Source organism: Phascolarctos cinereus, unplaced genomic scaffold, assembly GCF_003287225.1.
Source record: "Phascolarctos cinereus isolate Bilbo 61053 unplaced genomic scaffold, phaCin_HiC Scaffold_4;HRSCAF=312, whole genome shotgun sequence".
Lineage (NCBI taxonomy): Eukaryota > Metazoa > Chordata > Mammalia > Diprotodontia > Phascolarctidae > Phascolarctos > Phascolarctos cinereus.
In genome coordinates this window covers 11,831,092-11,854,069 of record NW_027555847.1, presented here as the reverse complement: position 1 = coordinate 11,854,069, position 22,978 = coordinate 11,831,092, and the positions used below count along the sequence as shown (strand labels likewise).

The 22,978-nt window shown below is 41.5% G+C and overlaps 1 protein-coding gene across 4 annotated transcripts in view; it reads right to left on the bottom strand.

Annotated features, from left to right (window-relative positions):
• Positions 1–22,978, bottom strand: part of CACNA2D3 (calcium voltage-gated channel auxiliary subunit alpha2delta 3) — a 1,023,339-nt gene that overhangs the window by 573,224 nt on the left and 427,137 nt on the right. For all 4 annotated transcript variants that reach the window (XM_020970614.2, XM_020970616.2, XM_020970615.2 and 1 more), the window contains exons 6-8: positions 13,622–13,753; positions 1,716–1,776; positions 1,465–1,615 (exon numbers count right to left, since the gene is read on the bottom strand). In XM_020970614.2, coding sequence (XP_020826273.1) covers positions 1,465–1,615; positions 1,716–1,776; positions 13,622–13,753 — 344 coding nt within the window. The remainder of the gene's footprint in view (positions 1–1,464; positions 1,616–1,715; positions 1,777–13,621; positions 13,754–22,978) is intronic.

The window sequence follows — 22,978 nt, the reverse complement described above, 5'->3', positions numbered from 1 at the left end:
AGAATATAGATAGTGGTTTCTCTAACTCCGATTCTACCCTTCAAAAAGTCCACCTCTTAGGATTTTTCACCCAGATCTTTGCCTAGATAAACTTTGACCAAGGTGATCACTCCAGTGCTTAAGGGAAAATGGAAAGGCATTCAGAAACAAGGGAACATAATGTGGGAATGAAATCTCATCTATATGAGGAAGACAATGGAGTAAAGGATATGGCTAGAAAACAAAACTGGTAGTATATTCAAGTTAAAAGTATTGCCACATGGTAAGTAATAATGATAGCTAATATTTCTGTAACGCTATGTTCCAGACACTGCGCTAAGTGCTTTACAGTTATCTCATTAGGTACTTACAACAACAATAGGAGGTAGGCACCATTATTATTTTACAAATGAGAGCCTGAGGCAATCAAAGTTTAAGTAACTTGCCCAAAGTCACATAGCTAGCAAGTATCTGAGGCTAGATTTGAGCACAAGTATTCCTGAGTCCAAGCCCAGTGCCACCATGCTGCCTTATAATAATAAACTTAATATACAGCCATATAATTTTGTCTCATCACCAAATTCTGGAAAGCCTAGTGTCTACAAGTCAGCTACAGGATCTCCTCATAGACGTCCAGATGCAATGGCCTATCATGGGTTGGCCAGCTAGCTGGCATAGTAAATAGAGTGGCAGGCCTAGAGTCACAAAGACTCATCATCCTGAGTTCAGATCTAGCCTCAGACATGTATCAATTGTGTAATCATATCACTTCACCCTGTTTGCCTCAGTTTTCTCATCTGTCAAATGAGCTACAGAAGGAAATGGAAAACCACTCCAGTATCTTTGCCAAGAAAATCCCAAATGGGGTCACAAAGAGACCGACATGACTGAAACAACTGAGCAACAATAACTTCAACACAACAACAACCATAGGTGAATGGTGGTATCACTCCCTAAAAGCCCACTTGATTGCCAGGATCCATTGTCCCGTAAGGTTACATTGAATTCATTCATTAATTGTTTCCCCTCAAGCATTCATTGAATGTTTATTATGTTTCAGGCTATGTACTATTGATATAAAGACAAAACCAAAACAGTCTCTAATCTCAAGAAGCCTACATTGTACAGGATGGGGTGGGGGTTGGGGAGAGTTGCTAGCGAGTGCAGCAATAACATATATGCAGTTAAGTAACTGCCCAAAAAAGTTCAAAATACTCTCCTGAAGGCTAGAAACTGAGAGAATGAGGAGCCATCTCGTGTAAGAAGTGACCCTTGAGCTGAACCACAAACAAAGTTAACCCCAACTCTACAAAGTAATGATGAGCAGATTGAGCCTTAGAGCAGTGGAGGATGGCCAGCCCCAGTCCAACAGTCCTGGGTTCCAGATTTCACGTTTGAAATGGAATCATCAAAGTTCATCCCGTGATATCAGAAGGTATGAAGTAAAAATGAAATGCAGAGCTAAAGTCAAACAGATGGACTCACAGCAATGATGTTGAAGAAGTCATCGTCCCCCAGCGTATCCAAAATAGAAGACACTGTTTGCTTGGCGATGGTCAAGCGCAGCCCTTTCATGCTGCCGCTCACATCCACTAAAATAACAACATCTTTGGGAGAAGTGGCAGCTTGGATATACCTAGATCAAAAGTCAAAATTTAAAAAAAAAAAAGTTACTCCTAAAAAACTCCCTTTTTGCTTTCCTTCAATAAATTTCACGGATTGACTGTATTGCCTACCATTTTCGGTTTCTGCAGTCAAAAGCAATGACTCCATTCTCATCTGGTTCCCATTTAATACCTATAAGAAAGATTGGGTTATAAGAAAACAGGAAAGTTCAAATGTTCATAAGTAGCATTCAGAGCCCATCCAGCTTTGCTGATTGAGCAGATATGCTTCAAACTTGCATGCAAAGACTAAGGCTTGTTGCTCGTTACACAGAGATATCCAGCTCTGGAAAAGCACTTGAAGGAAATCTCCCTCCAGGAAACATAACCATCAGCTCAGCTGCTCAAAAGCCCAACTGTCGAGTGAAGCCCTCTCCAGCCCTGCTCTGTCCATCAAGCCGGAGTCAGACTTCAGCCTCTCCATTGGTCTAATAAGACAGTTCGCCAAATTAATTTCCCCGTTGCCCATGCTGTAGCTCTCATAGCAGCCAGCAACTGTCAGGCCTGATGGCATCACTCATGGACTTGATGTCAGACATCTTGCCCCAGATCACTTGAGCCTGATGAGGTAATGTCTCCAGTTTGAGGGTCAGAGGGAATATGATCCTGGATCTGCAGCACTGACTATCCACAAACCTCTTCCCCCACCCAATTCTGTTTTTTAGATCAAGATTTTTTGGCCTTGCCTTCTGTGTTAAGATCAAATAAAATGGCCCCATGTATTGAGGCAGTATGGTATAGGCAAAAGAGTATAGTGGTTTGGGAGACCCAAGACAATTGTTCAAATCCCCCATCTGACACTTATGACCTTTGTGACCTTGGACAAGTAACTTAACCTCATTGGGACTCAGTTTCCTCCTGAGGGAGTTGCAGTAAATGATGTCAAGATTGCTTTTAGCCCTATAATCCTGTGATGATGCAGAAGTTGGAATTTTCATTTGTAGAAGGAGTCTGGGGAAATGCACCCAAAAACTAGGCATATGGGCATACCTCCACCATTAAACAAACAAACACAGATGCCAGAATTGTAGAATTTGAGAGTTGGAAGGGACCTTGGTGGCCATGTAAGCTAATACACACACCAAAGGAAGACTGAGGCCTGTGACACAAAGTCTTGTGTTCAAATTCCAGCTTGGCTATTTACTGCTATATGTCCTCGGGCCATCTTTCTGGGCCTCAGTTTCTTCACCTATCAAATCAGGGTAATTGTCTAGACCAGTGGCGTCAAACTCAAATAGAACTTAGAAGGCAGTAAACCACAATAAGGATCCTTGCAACTCACATATTAATTTACACACACACACACATTAACATTAACATTATCTGTGTTCTATTGCACAGTTATTTATTTTGTTATATGTTGCCCAACTGCACTTTAATATGGTTCAACCCACTGTATTTGACACTTCTGCCTTAAAGAACCAAATGAAAGTGAGCTATTATTAGGGCTACACATCTAGATTATCTTTGAGGTCCCCATCCCACAATTTTAAAGAAGTCTGGGTTAATTTAAATGGTCTAGGCCACATAGACAGAGCTAAATGCAGAGGAAAGTTTCTTTAAATAAATTCCTCTCTGAACATAAAAAAAAAAGGCTGAGTCCTAATTTGGCCTTCTTTTTATCAATGTATCCCATTGGCTCTTCACGCCAGTCTAAGTAAATAAGAGGCAAAAAGACATTAAAAAACTGAAAGCTCATGTATTACAAGTTTTTAACACCTGGAAATCAGTGAGAAAATGGGGGTAAAGAGCTACGGAATGGGAAAGTGAGAAGAGGCATGGTGTAGAGGGAAATATCGTAGGCTTAGAGGCAAAAGGCCAAGGTTCGAGATCTGTCTCCAGCACTGTCTAGTGCTGTGACCAGAAAAAGTGACTTTAACCTCTCCCAGCCTCACTTTCCTCATCTGTAAAATAGGAATAACAGTAATTACACTTCCTACTTCTTGGATTTGGGGGAGATAAGTAGGTAAGTGCTTATCCCAGAAACATAGAAACCTTCAGGCACAATAGATAAATACATTTTAAAGTGATTTGTACACTCATTTTTAAAAACCTATGTTTTTTTTTTTCCTAGAAAGACTCCTTTGCTTTTGCATAAACTATCTTCCATAGCTCTCCCTCATAACCTCCTTAGGGAATGTTATCCCTCCTCACTTTTGTTTCATGCAACTGCTGTCCCCCTGCAGGGGTCAACTCAGGTGCTCATTCCTGGCTCCCCTAGTTACTAGTGCCCCCACCCCCCCTGAACTTTAAGTTCCTTGAGTGTGGGATCTGTTTAACCAGTCTTTGTAGGAAGGCAATGTAGCCTAGTGGATAGAGAGCTGATCTTGGTGCCGGAAAGATTTCGGTTCAAGTTCCACCTCTAACATACTGGCTATGTGACCCTAGGCCATGCTTTAAGACTAGAAGTAGGGGGCAGCTAGGTGGCAGCTAGGTGGCACAGTGCATAGAGCACTGGCCCTGGATTCAGGAAGACCTGAGTTCAAATTTGACCTCAGACACGTATCACTTACTAGCTGTGAGACCCTGGGCAAGTCACGTAACCCCATTGCCTAGCCAAAAGGAAAAAAAAAAATTTTTAAATTTTAAAAAAAGACTAGAAGTGGCAGAGAAGATGCCTATCTACATGTGTAGATAGATTTTCCCCACCTGGAAGTCTCCTACATTAATGAAATTCCAGGTTCAGTCCCTACATATTTTCAGCACTTGGTACATAGTAAACAATTAATAAGTACTTGTTGAATTGAATGGAGAATGAGCGCTTGTAATCACCAAATTTGCTTTCTTTTTTATTTAGTCAAATGATTTTCAAAGTCCCTCAATAAACTCAAGTAACTCCACTATCACCTCTTACCTAAGTTATCTTTGAGGACCCAGCTGCCTCCTTTCATAGGATCATAGATTTAGTGGTGGAAGAGACCTTAAAACGTATCGAGCTTCTCATTTTACAGGTGAGTAAACTGAGGCACAGAGAAATGAGTGACTTGACCAGAATTACACAGCTAGTACATTTCTGAAGCAGGATTCAAACTCAGGTCTTCCTGAACCTCACCTCAGTGCTTCGTCCACTGTGCCCCATGGCTGCCACAGAATGCTTGAAGCTGATGTGAATGGGTAACACATGACTACAGCAAATATACAATGGCTATCATGTTCTTGTGTATCCCTGCTGGCTCCATTTAACCTTTACCTCTCCCTTATATTCTCACCTTTCAGATGTCATTGTTTATTCCCTTTTGTCTGCCTCTCAGCCCAGCCCTCTTGATGTATGCTGGGAGGCTTTTCTTGTTTGATTTCATATGGACTATCTTTTGTATGTTAGGAAGAGCTTATATATTTGGGTAACCACAAAGATCAAAATCAGTCATGCCCAACCTGACATGATTTCCCATTTTTTTAAATTGGGTCACTACCAGTCAATAGATCAAGGAAATGTTTTAGACATCATTTAATGAGATTTAAATAGCTCAATTTACAAAATCATCTGAAACTCTGGTAAGAAAGCTCTAGTGATATGATTTAGAAAATACTAGAATTAGGAAACTCTGGAGATGGTAAAATGACCAAACTCAAAGAGTAATCATTAAAGCTTTAATATGGAACAGTGAAAAGAACACTGACTCTGAAGTCAAAGGATTTGAGTTCAAATCTCTCCTGATACCTGTGTGATCACAGGCAAGTAACTTAACATTCCTGGGCCTGTTTCTTGAGTTGTAGATTGAAGGGTAGACTAAGAGGTCTCTAAGATTCTTGCCAATTTTAGAACCATGATTTCATAATGTCTACTTGGCAGGATGTCTCCAGAACAGGGTCCAAGGATTTGTGCTTGACCCTATTGTGTTTAATTAACATTTTCATCAATCACATCATCAAAAATGCAGATGGCCTACTTAAAAAAGAAGCCCTTAAACAAGGCTAGGAAGGGTTGCTAGCATGCTAACAGACTCAAGATTCAAAACAATCTTAACAGGCTAGAAACTGCAGATAAAATTAATTATTAAATGTAATAATGATCAATAAAAGGTTTGATACTTGGGTTCAGAAAGTCATCTTCGTGAAAATAAAATGAAGCTCAACAACAATTAATCCAGAAAAGACCCAGGAGTTTTAGTGGACTGAAAGCTCAGTATTGCCAGTCTTTTCTTTTTTTTTTCTTTTTTTTGCTTTTTGGTGAGGCAATTGGGGTTAAGTGACCTGCCCAGGGTCACACAGATAGTAAGTGTCAAGGGTTGTCAGTCCTTTCTTATGGAAGCCCAAAGAGTTGGTGTAACTTTTTGCTGTTGGTGTTGAGTCCTTTTAGTAATATCTGACTCTTTACGAGTCTTTTTTGGTGGTTTTCTTTGCAAAGAAACTGAAGAGCTTTGCCATTTCCTCTCCAGCTCATTGTACAGAGGAGGAACTGAGGCAAACAGGGTTAAGTGACTTGCTCAGGGTCACGCAGCTAGTAAGTGTTTGAGGCTAGATTTAAACTCACGAAGATGGGTCTTCCTGACTCTAAGTCCAGTGCTCTATCCGCTGTACCACGTAGCTGTCCAGTGTAATCTTAGGCAGCCTTAAAAGAGGCACAGTGTATCTGAGCACCTGATAGGCCACAGAGTCTCTGTACCTTGACCAAGAGTAATGTGGTCAGATGTGAGTTATTTTAGGAATGAAATTGATAAGTTGGAGATATCTAGGGCAAATAGCAACCACCATGACACCTGGACTCATGTTCAAGTCAATTCAATTTAATGCTCATTTCTTAAGTGCCTGCTAAGTGTCAGGGGTAGTGCTAGGCACTGAAGACGCAGCTGTTCTGGCCTTTGAAGAGATTATATTCTACTAAACAGAGTGGAAGGAGAGGAGAAGGAAGGAGTGTGTACAAAACAAATCAAGACAACAGGAAGACAGTAAAGTACATGTGAATATGCAAAAAGATGTGTGTATACATATATGTGTATATGTGTGTGTGTATTTATGGAAGGAGAAGAAAGGGAGAGAGATAGAGGCAACATAGAGATGGAGACAGAGGGAATCTGGACTTGTGAATATTTCATTCAGCATAAGGAAAGCCCAGAGGTGGAGTTCTTTCTATTAATTTAAATCAACAAATATTCTGCATCTAATATTCTTAGGGAGTTTCTTGGGCCATTGAGAAGTCACATGCCAAAGGTCACACAGCCAGAATGTGTCAGAGGGAGGCAAAATTTGAATTCAGGTCTTCCTGGATTGATGGCCATCTCTACATATCCAATGTCACACAAAATAAATGCAATGATCTTGAGGATAGGTCATTAAGAAATGGGTTATCAGGAAGGATCTCTTGTAGGAGGCAGCTCTTGAGCTAAACCTTGAAAGGAAGTAGAGATTCTGAGGGCTGGAGATGAGGAGACATGAGGGAAAGCTAATGCAATGACCCAGAGGTGGGAGACAGGATACTGTTTACAGGCATGTAGAGGGAAAAAGTACAACCAGCCTTGAAGGATACAAGGAACCTGACTAAAAGGACTCAAAGTACCCAAAGAGGGCATTTTTGTTTTACCTTAAAGGCAATAAGGAACCAAATAACTTCTTGAGATAGAGAGAGGCATCATCAGACCAGTGCTTTCAACAGTCAAAGGATGGGGTTTATGAAAACCTCAAAGGTCCAACCACATTTTTGCACTGATTGATAAACCTGTTCTTTCAAGTTTAATCATATCAACGAGGCAGTTAATTGGAGTCATCCATTAAAAAGGAAGAGGCTCCATTAAAAAAAAAAAAGATTGAGTCAATATGTTAAAATGGAGAAGGGACCAGATTGGGAATTCCAAATCTTCTAGTAATGAACCGTGTGATCTTGGGCAAGTCATTGAAAATGTCTTGACCTGAGCTCTACATATGTAAAATAAAGGCCCTCTAAGGGCTCTTCTATTCCAAATCCAGAATCCTGGGAGGTTTTAGCTTGGAGAGACTGATTAAAGGAGTGGCATAGGTTTATTCTGGTGAAGAGCAGATTTAGCACCAAATTTTTGCCTTCCAATATTTGAAGTAAGGGCACATGAATAGGACTGAGACTTGTTTGGTTTGCCCTCAGAAGTGGGAGGCATCAACACTGAGTGGAAGCAGGCAGAGGCTCAGATTTAAGCTCAATATCAAGAGAAGTTTCCTATCAATAAGAACTCATTAAAAGTAGGTTGATCTGCCTGACGGTGTGAGGGAAATTCTTGGTCCCTAGAGGACTGCCAGAACAGTTTGTTTTACCATGTCTTGGGTATGTTTTAGAGTGGGTAGCTGCTTCCCAATCACTGCGAGACCTATCCACTTCATTCGTAGGATGAAGAAGGAAATATAGAGACAAGTAAAATGATTAATAAGCCTCCATGAGTCCAGCCTTGACTCCACAGAAATTCTATCAGTGCCTATGCTTTCCCAACCTGACCTACGCAATGTTTGGCATAGGAGATGGTGGTTTGCTCAGCTTCAACTGGAAAAGATGTCTCCTTTCATCTTTATTGGTGTAGAAACAGCTAGCTCATTTGCACCATCAGCTACTACTGTCTATATGGAGATGATTTTCTGTGAAAAGGTACATATGCTGCCTCATTCCACTGGTCCAGGTTCTAAAGGATGACCCAGCACATGGCAGCATGGTAGGCCAAAGAAGACACATTGTTTCTTGCATCCTATATGCATAAGGGAATAGCCCTGTGGTTTTTATGCTATGCAATAAACTCTGTAGGTAGGCAAATGCAGATATGTCTGGCTAGATGTTCCCTGAGATGCCGGATCTGGCTAATACACAGAAGCCAAGACAAAAGAACCAAACTGAGAAGCAAGTGAGTTGTCCACAGGATCAAAAGACCAATGGGAGCCTTATTGTCAATGTTTTACATTTAGGTTTTATATTACGTTTATCCCTGTACCTAATAATTCATGTAAGTTGATATTTATCGACTTAGGAAAGAAATCAGAATGGCTACTATGTGCAGGAGTGTTAGGCAGTGGGACATGTGTGGATGTGCTTGTGTGTGTGTGTGCACATGTGTGTGCATGGGGGGATTCATGTAGGGCAGGAGTATACAAAGATAAGTAAGGCACTGGGCCTGTCCTCAGAAAGTTCATAGTCCTTAAAAATATTCAATGGCTCATGACCCACATATTTCTAAAAAGCATGCACAGTTTAGGAAGGTTAGAACTAACATATTTTGAAGATAAAATCCCATGGGCTTCCATTCAGCATGTGGGAGAATCGGGGCATTTCTGTACCTTTCCAAAAGCTGCCTGTTTTATCCTCCGTGAAAATCTCCTTCACCTTCAATTGTCTGTCCTTTCCTTTATCAATCTCTTGAAAGAATATGCTCTATTATAAATGAACAAGTAACAAGGCAAGCACTATGAAAATGATGAACTAGAGTTTGGGGAGATCGTTTTCCTAGGGCTTGACCCCCGTGAGTGGGCAGAGGAGCGGAGCTCTGCCATCGATCACCACCTGCCCGTCACTGAGAGTGAGCCAGGAAGGAAGCTGGACCACAACATGAATACAAATGGGAAGGGCTTTGGGATATGGCCTTGCTTCATCAAAATTGAAGTGGCCTTTATGGGTTTCGATGCAAAGAGCCTCTTGGCTTCTGGATTTTCACCCTTGCTATCACCTGTGACTCTTAACTGGTTTTCCCCTTTCCTGTAACATACATCACACAAAGGATGATGGCAGAAAACAACTTCACGAGGAACCTCCAAAGCTCTCTGTGCATTTCTGGAACAGCAACCACTTTTGCAACTGAAAGGCCATCAGCAAAAACCTGACAGTAGGTCCTCAATTTCAAATCCAAGCTCTGAAAATGACTACCTCTGGGACGCCTGGCAAGTCATTTAATGATTCTGGCCAAGCCCGGAAAATTAGGGTGATTAGACTTAAAGTTCATCAAGCGCAGCGCTTCATTTCCCATTGCCGTGCTTTTGCACTGGTTGTCCCGCAGTTTCCCTTCTTGGTATCCCTGCTCTCTTCCATCAGGACTCAGTTTGACTCCTACCTTCTCCAGGAGACCTTTCTTGAACCCCAGTCCCAGTTACTAGTGCTCCCTCGAGAGCACTTCCTGTTCTGTATCTATCTAGTATATTCCTAGTACCTTATGCAATCTGCCTTATTAAAATGTAAGCTCCTGGAGGGCAGGGACTGTTTGGCTTTTCTTTGTATTCACAGTACTTAGCACAGCATCTAGCTCAGAGGAAGTTCTTCATGAGTGCCTCTTGACTGATTCAGCTTCCTTTCCTATGGAATGAAAGTTAGGCTTGGGATCCGAAGTCTCTTGCAGTTCTCAGATTCTGTGATCCATCACAGGAGAAGCCCCTGCATTTCGGGGTGGAACGGTGCCAGAGCCAAGGTTTTCTTTATCCCTTGGTAACATGCCCAGGGACCAGCAGTGAGGAAAGCAGTCCCTACTTGTGTGGAGCTGGGGACAGGAAGGACAATGACAACACAGATAGGAAAGACTATGACACATGTTGGTCAACACGCTACCTCAAATTCCAGGCCCAATTAAGCTTTTTGTCTGAAGAGGATATAGATCACCCTGGAAGAGGCCTCAAAAATCATATAGTCCAATGCCTTCAGGTTACAGCTGAAGAAACTGAGGCCTAGAGAACTGAGATGACCTGCCCATGTTCACAGATGATGATAATCAAACTCAACCTAGAAGGAAACTTATAGGTCATCTAGTTGAATATGTTATATGTGGGGAAACTGAGGCCCAGATAAGAAAATCAATTTGCCTTAATAACAGCTCTCATGGTGCAGCTAGATGGCTCAGTAGATATAATACCAACCCTGGAGTTAGGAAAACCTGAGTTCAAATCCAGCCTCAGACACTTGACACTACTAGCTGTGTGAGCCTGGACAAGTCACTTAACTCCAATTGCCTCAGAAAAAAAATTAATATTAATACTAAGTCTCATTCATTTGATGCTGTAAGGTGGAACATGGGCAACATTCCTTACTGGGCCTGAAACACATTCAAAGGGAATTGGGGAACAGTTAACAAAATCAATCAAATACAAGAGGCCAAAGATAATGTTAATACGTGGTTTTCAAAGTCAGTCTGCAGATGGCAGTGCGCTTTAATGGCCCCATTTCCCTTTGAGTTTGATATTACTGCTCTAAGGTTTTCCCACTGCTTTCCATGGCTTATTTCACATGAACCTCATCACAGCCCTGGGAAGGAGGTGCTATTACTTTCTGAATTGCAGAGATGAGGTCACTGGAGCTCTGAGAACTCAAGTGACATGCTCAAAGTCACACAGATAACAATGACCTGAGGGAGGATTCAAACCCCAGTTTTCCTGACTACACATCTAGACCCAATCTCTCCTGTCACATTGCCTCTCATGGGGTAAATGGCAAAGCAGTGATTCAAACTCATATCCTCTGATTTCAAATCCAAGCCTCTTCCATACTTCAGTAGGCTCCATTAAACATGTCTTATAAGTAAAAATCCCCCTTACTATCAGGGTTCTTGTTCCTTCCTTTCTGAAATCACAGTCACAACAGCTTACCAAAGCAATCTAGCTAGGACAAATCAGGCCCAGGATTTTTCTTTTTTCCTTCCTACAATTATTGAATCCCACACCAAGGCTAAAATTTCCTTGCTTTCCCAAATGGCCTTCTCCCAAATCATGCCATAATTTCAGCAGCATCTTCCCCAAACTCCATCTTCCTTCCTCTCCTTCAAGCAGACTGCAGTGCTGGACCTAAGCCCCTCTTAGCCCTGTGCTTCCTGTCCAATTGACTGCATGGAATTGTTCATTGTTCAAGTTGATCAAAGCCGGGAGATGGGCTGTCTGGGTGTGACTGGACAGCAGAGCACCATGGAACATCAAGAGGAACCTGGCCATGAAACTGTCATAAAGGAATAGGTGCTCTTGCCAGCAATGCCACCGAGGGGGCTGACAACAGGAAATGTGTGCTGAGTCTACTGCACCGAGAGAGCAGGTGCTTGGTTTTACTTAAGGAAAACATAAATGACTCTGCATAATTGCTCGAAGATTATGTGGGTCTTTCTCTTCCTTTTTACCTCCTTTAGAGGATTTCTACAGCTGGAATGTCAGTACAATTGTAGCCCGAAGTCACGTTCTTACAACTTGTAAGCAAAGTTAAAACTTCCCATTTTAATTAAAATTCAAACAAAGCCAGAATGAAATCTCCTGCCATTACAGACAAGCAGCAGCCCAGGAAAGCCCTGAAGGCCACACCTGCTCGAGAGAGGGAAGCTGGGCAGATTCTCTGACAAATACAGTTGGGTGAGTTGTGCTTGCTGGCATTTTGGGATCATGTTTGGCGAACTCAGCAGTGCTTTCCCAATTCCTGCTGAAAATCAGGAGAGGAGTAGACTTGTTTCACAGGCCACAGTAATCCAGGATGAGAGTGTCTATCCACTTGAATCTTGGGTTCAGAATGCTGTGTCCAAGGTGCTTTGGATCCAAAGAGTCAATGAATGATCACTGCATTTTATGCTGGGGCTGGGCAGGCCCTGACTCTGTTGCAAACAACAGAGGCCACCCTGGTCTCTTCTAATCAATCCTCTGCTATTTTTCTCCCTCCAGTTCTTCAAGGACTCATGATTTCACTGGGGCAGGGATCCCTTCTACTAATGCAGATCATAGTATGGGGACAACAGCATGGACAAAAGGAAGAAAGCTATATTTGGAGTTGGGGGATCTGGATTCAAATCCTGAATGCTACTTCTGCCTTGTGTGATTCTCAGCAGGTCACTTCCCCATCCATGAACCTTGGATTTCTCAAGTGCAAAGTTGGCTTGCTGAGAAGATACTATTAGGCCCACTGAAATGAAACCAAGGCTAGAGAAGCTAGCCTTACCAAGCAAATATGTGACAGAAGCTAGGCTTGAAGTGAAGCCTCAGCCTCCCATTCAACATGCTCTAGAACCTTCTTGTACCCAAAAGGATGGTGTCAAATAAGAAGGTACAGAGGAAAAGGAAGGATAATTAAGGAAAGGATGTACAATGAGGAATAAGTGGAAAAGTCAGAGGTGGTATTGGAAAGCCTTCATCGTCACTGAGGAGAAATTTCTCTGTCATCATTTTTAATACCATCAGGTTCAGGAGGAGGGAAAAAAGGGTGGGGAATCTGGCATGTAGAGGGAAAGTTGCAGGCACTTGGAAAGCTGTGGGGACATGAATGAAGCCCAAGTTGTGACCAGGTTTTGTCTACAGGGTGTCATGGAGAGATTTCTGGATTTTGCCTTATTAAAACCTATGTTGGATTCTTACTTCTAATACTAACTGAGTGACTCTGTACAAGTCACATTACCTCATCTGTAAAATGGGGATAATATAACCGCATCTGCCTCCCAAGACTATTGTGGGAAATACGAGATGATAGATGAAAAAATGCCTTGTAAATTTTCAAGCAGTCTAGAACTGCTAGCTAGAGGGTATTAAGATTACAGCATTAACATTTCTGTGGCATAATAAAGAAGATGAGGGATTGTGCCTATAATGTCACTTTCAGCTCTATGTCTATAAACCTATGATCTCACGGCCCTAAGATGTGATTTAATGAACCCATGTAGCCAAACACATCCACTGCCTGGTGGTCAGCTTCCAGGTGACACGTCTTTGTTCCTGGAGGAGAATGTTAGTGAAGCTCTGGGTTTCCCCCTGGACTTCTGTTGGGCAGAGCCTCCCTAGATGAGTAGGACCTGTTAGAACCTGTGGCCTTCTGCCATTAGATTCCCAATTGAGTCGAAGCTCCCCAAGGATAGGGATTATGTCATTTTGGGGGTATCCATCTCCCTAGGTCCTAGCACACAGTAGGGACTTTATAAATGTCTGTTGATTGATGGCTTCCAAGAATCCAAGGCCACCTCAAGCCATGGTCAGATAGTGGAACAGGAAGCTGTTGGAGCAACAATCAAATGAGGAGGGGGAGAAAGAGAACAACTTGGAAGTGTTGGCACTGCTAGGCTCCAAGTCTAATTTTCCAATGTTCGGTTACTCACCTGGATATTGTCTAAAGAATCCCTTTGCACTTCCAAAATACTGCCATATCAGAGAAGGATCCCGGTCAAAATTATCTACAAATACTTTGTTTAAGGACTCAGACCAGTACACGCCATTGACGATTGCAGGATCTGAAAGAATGAAAAAGAGAGGAGACAAGAAGGAAGAGGCATGGTTATATATCACCTTGGGCCAAGTGGTTCTTTTCCCTTAGGATGTTAACTTGTGAGGAGAGTTGAGAAGGAAAATGATGATTGACAAGAGTCTCTGGCAGTTTCAAGGAGCACAGCTTCCTGGTGTCCCATCCTACAATCTAGTCAGGAGATCATGACAGTTTCTGTTTTGAAAGTCCCACTTTTGCAAATGAATATTTATGACATCAAAAAATCATAGATCGACCAAATTATTCCAGTGTGGATGGATGGATGGATGTCTGCCATATGCAGACTAATCATAGAGAAAATACATTGGGTGGTTTCAACTGTCTAAGTGACACTTCGAATATCTTGCAATAATATCATGTAAAATGACATTGCCTTGTATTCAGAAGATTACTAGAAATAATCATGAAATAGAATGGATTTGAAACCACATCCTCTAACTATAAAGAAAGGAGCTCACAAGGTCAACTCTGACTTGATCAGATTATCTGAAGGTAGAAGTTCTAGTCTTGTCTCTGACAAATACTCTGTTGTGATCTGGGACAAGTGAATTACCATCTCAATTGAGTGTTTGCAAACAAGGAGGGAGATGCAGAGTTGAGCTATAGTTCCTAGAGGATATATAGCTATAGACATAGATCCTATGGAAAATTAAAAATAATTCCTAAAGTCCTAAATGCCTAAATTTGGATCATATCTCTCTTTTGAAGCTTTAGCAGCTCACTATTTCTTCTAGAATAATATGAACTCTTTATTTTGGCATTTAAAATCCTTCAGAATCTGGCTACTTGCCCTGCAGGCTTTTTTCATATTATGATCATTCATGCATTCATTATATGTGCCAGCCACTCTGGTATAGTTGCTCTTTTCTGAACTTGGTATTCCATCTCCTGATTCTGTGTCTTTACATGGGTAGTCCCCTACTCCAAGAGTGCACCCCTTCCTCACCACTGCCCCTTACAAACTGGAACTCAGATGAGAGGCCAAGACTTATGGGGACACTTTCTTCATCACCTTGATTGTAACTCTCTCCACAAATTAGTGGGTATAAGACACTGGAGCTAGGGGAAGCTAGGTGGTGCAATGGATAGAATACCAGCTCTGGAGTCAGGAGGACCTGAGTTCAAATCTGGCCTCAAACACATAACACTCCCTAGCTATGTGACTCCAGGCAAGTCACTTAACCCCAATTGCCTCACCAAAAGAAAAAACAAAAGATAATGGAGCCAAAGTGTTTTTCAACTCATACACTGCTATATGAGTGTTAACTGATGTTATTGTAAATTTTCTTTATTGGGATAGGAAGTAGACCTGTGATTTTATTGGTACAGGGAACTCCAGAGTGAGGAAACTCTATAACGTAGGCTGCAATGATTTGTTCCAGGACATGCAGCCAACACATGAGGCAAAACTAAAACCCAAGTTTTCCTGACTTCAAAGCCAATTCCCTATGCATGATGCAAAGCTACCTCTTATTTTTCATACTATTATTGCTATTGTTATCATCACTGCTACTGCTGCTGCTTCTATTACTACAACTGATATCATCATTATTCTTGTATCTACTATTAATACGACTAGTACTATTATTAATAATAATACCACAACTACTGCTACAACTCCTCCTTTTCTTCTGCTCTTCCTCTTTCTCCTCCTCTATGTTTGCATTCTATATTTTCCCAACAGAATGTCTTGTCCTTAGTTTTCTCTTTGTATCTCTAGCACCAAGGTCAGCACCTGGCAAAACCAGGGTGTGAAGCACCAAGCAAATTGTTGTTGTCAATTGACGGGCCTGGTCCTACTAGTGTTAACAAAGTTGTCTTGTATTGGTCCAGGTTGGGTTGTACCAGATTAAAAAGGACGTCACCTCCACCTCCTCTTCCAGTGAAAAGATTCAGGAGTTTGGGGGCCAAAAGCAGAATCAAGGCAGGCGTGAGATGTCAGATACACTAGCTCCCCCCCCCATTAATTCTTTGAAGAGAAGAAGGATAGTGTTAGCAGCCAGCCTGAAAGTCAGGGAGACCTGAGTTTAAGTCTGGTCACTGACACATACTGTCTCTGTGACCCTTGGACATGTGACTTACTATCTAAATGCCCAGATAACTAAGTGTATAAATTGAAGGAAATGTACTGATTTTCACTGGAAGAAGAATTTCCTCACCAGAAACTTCCTACACTGATAAAATCACAGGACTGGAAAAAAATCTTATGGAGAAATTCTCTGTCCAAGATATTTAGAGCCAGCTGGGTGGTGCAGTGGATAGAGCACCGGACCTAGAGCCAGGGAGACTCCTCTTCTTGAGTTTAAATCCAGCTTCATACACTTACTAGCTGTGTAACTCTGGGAAAAGTCACTTAATCCTGTTTGCCTCAGTTCCTCATCTGTAAAAGTGGATGGAGAAGAAAATAACAAATGCCTCCAGTATGCTTGCCAAGAAAATCTCAAATGAGGTCATGAAGAGTCAGACACAACCGAAATGACTGAACAGTAACAACAGTAGCAGCAGCAGCAATGGTGCAATGGATAAGAACACTGCACCTGGAGCCAAGGAGACCTGAGTTCAAGGCCAGCCTGGTATAACCTCCATTTGTCTCATTTTCTTCATCTGTAAAACAGGGATAACAACCACACTTACTTCACTGTGATTTTTGTGTAGATCTAATGAGATAATATTTATAAAAAGTAACTGTCACAGTGCCTGGCACATAGTAAATACTATGGAAATGCTTATTCCCTTCTCCTCTCCCTATTTTATATCTACCTGTGGTCTACTGGAAACATGATGGTGGTCAGTATATTCCTTATAACAAAATACCAGTATAACGAAATCACGTTCAATTACTCTGTTAAGTAACTACCTTTGCCATTAGTGGTTACTATGTTGTCAAGAAAGGGATCCTGGGTTTTCCTTACCACATTTGACACAGTTTACCAGTTTATCCATACAATTTATCCATAATCAGCCATCTAGATAGAGTAGTAGACAGAGCACTAGTCTTAGAGTCAAGAAGACCTGAGTTCAAATCCAATCTCATAGACTTACCGACTGTATATTGTTGTCATTAAGATGTCTCAGTCATGTCTAATTCTTTGTGACCCCATTTGAGGTTTTCTGGGCAAAGATACTAGAGTGGTTTGCCATTTCCTTCTCCAGTTCATTCTACAGATGATGAAACTGACCCAAAACAAGGTTAAGTGACTTGCAGAGGGTCACATAGCTAGTAACTGTCTGAGTCCAAATTTGAACTCAGGAAGATGAGTCTTCCTGACTCCAGGCCTGGAACTCTATGCACTGTGCTACCTAGCTACCAACTCTATGACCCTGAGCAAGTCATTTAATCCCTGTCAGTATCAGCTTCCTCACCTGTAAAATGGGGATAATAGTCACATCTATCTCACTAGGTTTTGTGAAGATCAAAGGAGATAATATATGTAAAGTGTTTTTTATTAGTATAATGAATTGCTATTATGCTAAATCAGGCATGCAATGAACTTGAGATTACAATAATGATAGGCATTGACATTAGACTTCCAACAAGCTGGGCTGCCAGCAACACTCTGAAGGCACCATTCATGGGGAGTGGAGCTGCCCAATTTTCACTTCTTGTCTTTCAGTGACAACACGCTTATTCATCCTAATTAGAAGATATATAAATAATGAATAGTTCTTAGTGATAATTAATTCAGTGCTTGTAGTACTAAAGATAGAGCCCATAAATACATATAAAGTGCCAAAATAAGATATCTCGCCAAATATTTCCATTTCATAATGCTTGTTTACTCACTATTTGATAAATGTGATGTGTGTGTGAGTGGGGGTGGGTGTGTGGGTGTTTCCAAAGCCTGGCATCTTTCTCTGGCAATGCTGAGATGGCAGGGATGAATGGCATGAATGACTTGTTGTCTAATGTCCTTTCAGGGAGTAGGAAAGTGAATGAGGGAAATTGATCAATGTGTGATGGTGAATGTGGCCTTGGCCCAAGCAACTGTAGAAGATTTAGAGTTGAGACTGGATGATAAACCCTTCCAAGTCAACCTTGATTACAAGTCTGTTTCAAGGGCAAACCCATCCAGAGTCATATCACACACACACACACACACACACACACACACACACACACACACACACACATACACACACACACCACATCTCCAGCCCTTGAAACTGAAAGGACATAGGTCATCAAACCCAAACTGAACTCAACCAATCTCACTTGCTGGCAAATGACCCAATAATCTCTTTCATGTTCATGAAGTGCTGACATACTTAATGTCACCAGAGGCTCAACATAACCTAAGAGGGCAGGGATAAAGACATTGCCTTCTCCATTTTACACATGAGAAAAGTGATGCCCCTGAGTGTCTATGGTCACACAGAGAGGAACTGTCAGAATTCAGCTCGTAGGGGACAGGTATTATTTCACATTTCTCTCTGTCTTCCCAGAACCTAGAACAGTGTCTGGCACCCAATAGATACTTAATAAATGTTTGTTGACTGATTGAGGTCCAACTCCATGGGAAAGATGATCCATCCTGGTAGGAGAGCTAATAATTAAACAATCATTCAAGGGTATTCATTAAGCATTTACTATGTCCCAGGCACTATTCTAAGAGCTAAGGCTACAAAGAAAGGCAAATATATTGTGTCTATATAGAAGGAGCTCACAATCTAATAGGAGGGATAACATGGAAATAGCTATATGAGCACAAGATCTCTACAGTGTAAAAGGAGGCAGCCTCAGAGGGAAGGCTAGTGGTGGGCTGGTGATTGAGAAAGGTGTCCTGAAGGAGGTGGGATTTGGATGGAATATTGAAGGAAACCAAGAGGCAGATGTGAGAAAGGAGAATATCTTAGGTCTAGGGGACAATATGGGGGACTCCCTCCATGAAGCAGGGAGATTGACAATTCAGGAAGCTGGCAAGCTTCTTAGAATACCTCCTCCTATCATCATAAACTATTCTAGATTCCATGAATTGGCAGGTGTCTTTGGTACAATGGGAAGAATAGTGGAGTAAAACCAAATTCTAACTCCGTCACTCACTAGCTCTGTGTGACCTTGGGAAAAACCATTAAAACTTTCTATGTCTTTGGTTTGTGGTGTTTTCAGCAATCAAATGAGAATAACAATATCTCTGCTAGCTTTCTCCAAGGGCTTATGTAAGGAACATGCCTCACTTAAGTACCACCACCTACATCTATCAGCAAATCAGAAAAGAAAGCCTTTCTGCTGTTCAAAGAAGCCTGCAATAAAGGGAAGAGGATTTAATTTTCTGTAAACATGTTTCACCATATTAGAATGTAAACTTCCGGAGGACAGTAATTGTCTCACTTTTGTCTTTGTATATATCTGTTGTTTGGCATATAGTAGGTACTTAATAAATGTCTGTTGAGACAATATATGTAAAGTGCTTTTGAAATTATAGCTAACTCAAGGTAATCAGCTAAATTAAGGTTAAGCAAACTTTTCTTAACAATTGACTAATTCCAAGCCACAAGTGAGATCTGATTGTGAGGAAAGTGAATCCTCAGGCAGGTATACTGCGGCTCATTTGCTGAAAAAAAATAATGTCTGGAATGAGCCATCACAAAGATTTGTCCTTGCCATCAATCCAGTACCTCTGCCACAAATAGACATTAATCATGATTGGCATTGAGATGGAGACTGTAAGTAACCCAAAGAGGGGGGCTCAGCTCCGTGCATAGCCAGCTGGCCTTCAAGTGAGGAAGCCTGGGACTGGAATTCTACCTCTGACACGTGATCCAGATTGGCTGAGCAATCCTGGGCAAATCACTGCCCTTCTGGGTACCTCCAGAAGGCTCTCTAAGGTGCTAAGCGACAGAAAAAGGACTGGTCTATGTCGGTGGAGATGAAATTACTAATGAAATAGACTGATAAAATTACAATTAAGGACCAAAAAACAAACAAAGGTCATGTGAAAGGCTTGTCCGTGCACATCGTGAATAAGGAAGGAAGCTTGCTCCAAGCTACCTGATTTAGCAATCTCCCTACACCCCGAGGTGGGGCTTCTCTGAGCCTTAGTCTTTTCACTTGAAAACTTTAGGGCTTGGACTCAATTGCCTTTGGAAGCTTGAGACTTATGACCCTATGGAGATGTTCCAGTGATGAAACATGACACCCCGTACAAACAAGTGAAGGATTTAGGGTACACAATGAGACACACGTGTATATATGTGTGTATGCATGTGATATACACATATTTACGTACATAAATATATCTATACAGCCATTGGGGAATTAATTTTGCTTGATTGTGTTCGTTTGTTATAAGGAATTTGTGAAATATTTGTAGACTTTTATTTAGGAAACTCGATGAAAAGGAGCCCATCAATTTTCAAGGCAGCCTCTTGTACTTTGGAGATGGTTGTCACTGTTACCCAGACATCCCTGACATCAAGCCTAAATTCACTTCTTTATAATTTCAACCAGTTGCTTCTCCCTTGGGTGGCTCTCTTTCCAATGATAGTCTTTCAAATAGTTGAAGAGAATAATCATGCTACTTCTGAATTTTCTGTCCTCCAGACTAATTCTCCCCAATTCTCTTAATAGATACTCACCCGCCATTGTCCTTCACCATTCTCATGGTCCTCCTTGGATGTTTTCCAGCTTATCAATGCCCTCCCTACACTGTGGTACCCAAAACTGATGACAATATTTCAAATATTTTATGATAAGGAAAAGGCACAACCCTAGGCCTTGACATCATTAATTTTTTCAGTCACTTCAGTCATGTCCAACTCTTTGTGACTCCACTTGAGGTTTTCAGGGAAAATATACCAGAGTGGTTTGTCATTTCTTTCTCTACCTCTTTTTATAGATGAAGAAACTGAGGCTAACAGGATTAAGTGGCTTGCCCATAGTCACAGTAAGTGCTTGAGGCTGGATTTGACCTCAGGTCTTCCTGTCTCCAGACATAGCACTCTAACCACTGAGTCATGTAGCTGCCCCATAGGCCTTGACATTACTCCTCTCTTAATGCAGCCTACAGTTGCATTAGCTCTTTGTCACTGCTATATCACTTATTGATATGAGGTTGTCTTATATCAAGTTTGTATTTCATGAGATCGCCAAGATTTTTTTAGACGAACTATTGTCTAGTCATACTCCCTGTCTTCTTTTTGAGACTGTTTTTTTATACTTGAGTATAAGACTTTACATTTATTCATAGTAAACTCTTGTTCATTTTGCTCCAATGTCTCACCATCTGAGATTCTTTTGGATTCTGCATCTGCCAGCCAGTGGGTTAACTATCCCTCCTACCTTAGTGTCATTGACACATTGGACAAATGCACCATCTGTGCCTTTATTGAAACACTGATAAAAAGGCAAGCTACAGATATGTCATCTAGTCCTCTTTGCAGGAATGCTCATGTGCATGAGCTTTAAGGATACCGCTCAAAACTACATATTCAGTTTTTGGAAATGATTTTTGATAAATGCTAGGGCTGTTAGAAATTTCTTTTATAATCCATGTGCTCACAAGTTCTCATTCTATACCTGTCTTCTTCTCTCAAAATCATGCAATTCTGTCCTATTGAGATCCAACCCTCCATGACACTCTACAGATACAGAAATAAAGATCTAAAAATCCCAACAGCTGCTAAATAGAAAGGGGAGTTGAGGTAGACATCAAATCAGCCCCATTCCCAAGCAGGGCTTCCAATACTGACTCCATCAGAAGACAGAGCCACAGATCTAAAGCAGGTCAGATTGTTCAACCCCACCAAATCCCAACCCTGCCCTTAGCAAAACTAATGAGAGAAAATCAAAATACATCTTAAGGCAGTGAGCAAATATTTATTATGTGCCTAGTTGTGGGAGTTTAAACAAATCACTTCAGCTCCCTGGACCTCATTTTCTCATTTGCAACAGGAGAGGTTGGGTTAAGTGTTTGAAGGCCCTTCCAGCTCTAACATTTCCATGAATCTAAAGAATGATTAAATCCAACATTTCCAGGTACTGGTTCCTGCTATGAGATCAAAACTAAAAAAATTGGCCCTGAGCTCTCTGATGTTAGCCATCATCTTCAAAAAGGTATTTCCAACTTTTGCTTGAAAGGGATCTTTTATATAAACCTTAGAAGAGAGAGAGAAATTTAAACATCTCTTGCGTCCATCTTCTCGACAGTTCTGGCCTGCAGCGACATATGATTTTGTGTTACTGCCTCCATGTAGATGCTATCAGTTTTTTATTGATATTTAATATAAACACAGCCTTGAGGCAAGCAGGTACATTGACAGGAACCTAAAATATAATTGCAAAAGAACAGTCCAAATGCATGTAGCAATTAAGTAGCTGTCATAGACATTATGGGCTGCAAGATATAGCACAGAAGGCTGAGTGAGGAAAAAGCCAGACGATGGGGATGAATGGGAGGAAAGGAGAGAGCAGAGAAAGAAGAAATACATCAAGGGAATGCAGGCCTTGAGTGTCCTATTAACTTGGCTCTGAAACAGAAGCCTAGCTTTTATGGCAATATTCTCTGGGTTGTGCTACGTGTTAGTAAACCAAGAAATAGCACAGTCTCTAGGAATTCAGGCCGAACATCGCCCAAAGGGCAATAGAGAGGAATATCATTCATGTGAGGAATCTGTAAAGCAATAGTGACAAAGAACTTCCCAGCAGACAGTAAGAAAACAGTATGGCCAAAAGCTATCTGAGCCTAGCAAGGGTCTGACTCATCCAGTGGTGATACCACACTCAGGAGTGAATTTGGGAAGGGAGGGACCCTGAGAGGGAGAAAGGGACTCCCAGGGCCAGGAGTCATGAGGTCCTTCAGTCTTAAGTCTTTCATACATGTGTGTTTCCATACCTTTGTGCTTCAAATTCTCCCTAAGGATGAAGCGTGTATAGGAGGGAGATGTATTCTCAGTTTTGTTTTGTTTTTTGATGAAGGGGAGGTTCTTTTTGTCTTTGGTCTCGGTTTATTTTCTCAGTAAATATCCCTTTGCAAACACTTATTGATATCAATTGGTTAACATGTAGTTGAGCAGTATATTGGATGAGAGCTTGTGAGTGCTAGGAGTAGAAACTCATAAGCACAAGAGTATCCTTAGAACCCTGATGGGATGAGTAGCCAGCTACACTCCGGGAAGCCAACCTACCAGTGTCAGTGTGGGAGGTACTGGAAGAAGGAGCCAAGAGAGGTTGCTACATAGAGGAGGGGGAGAGAAG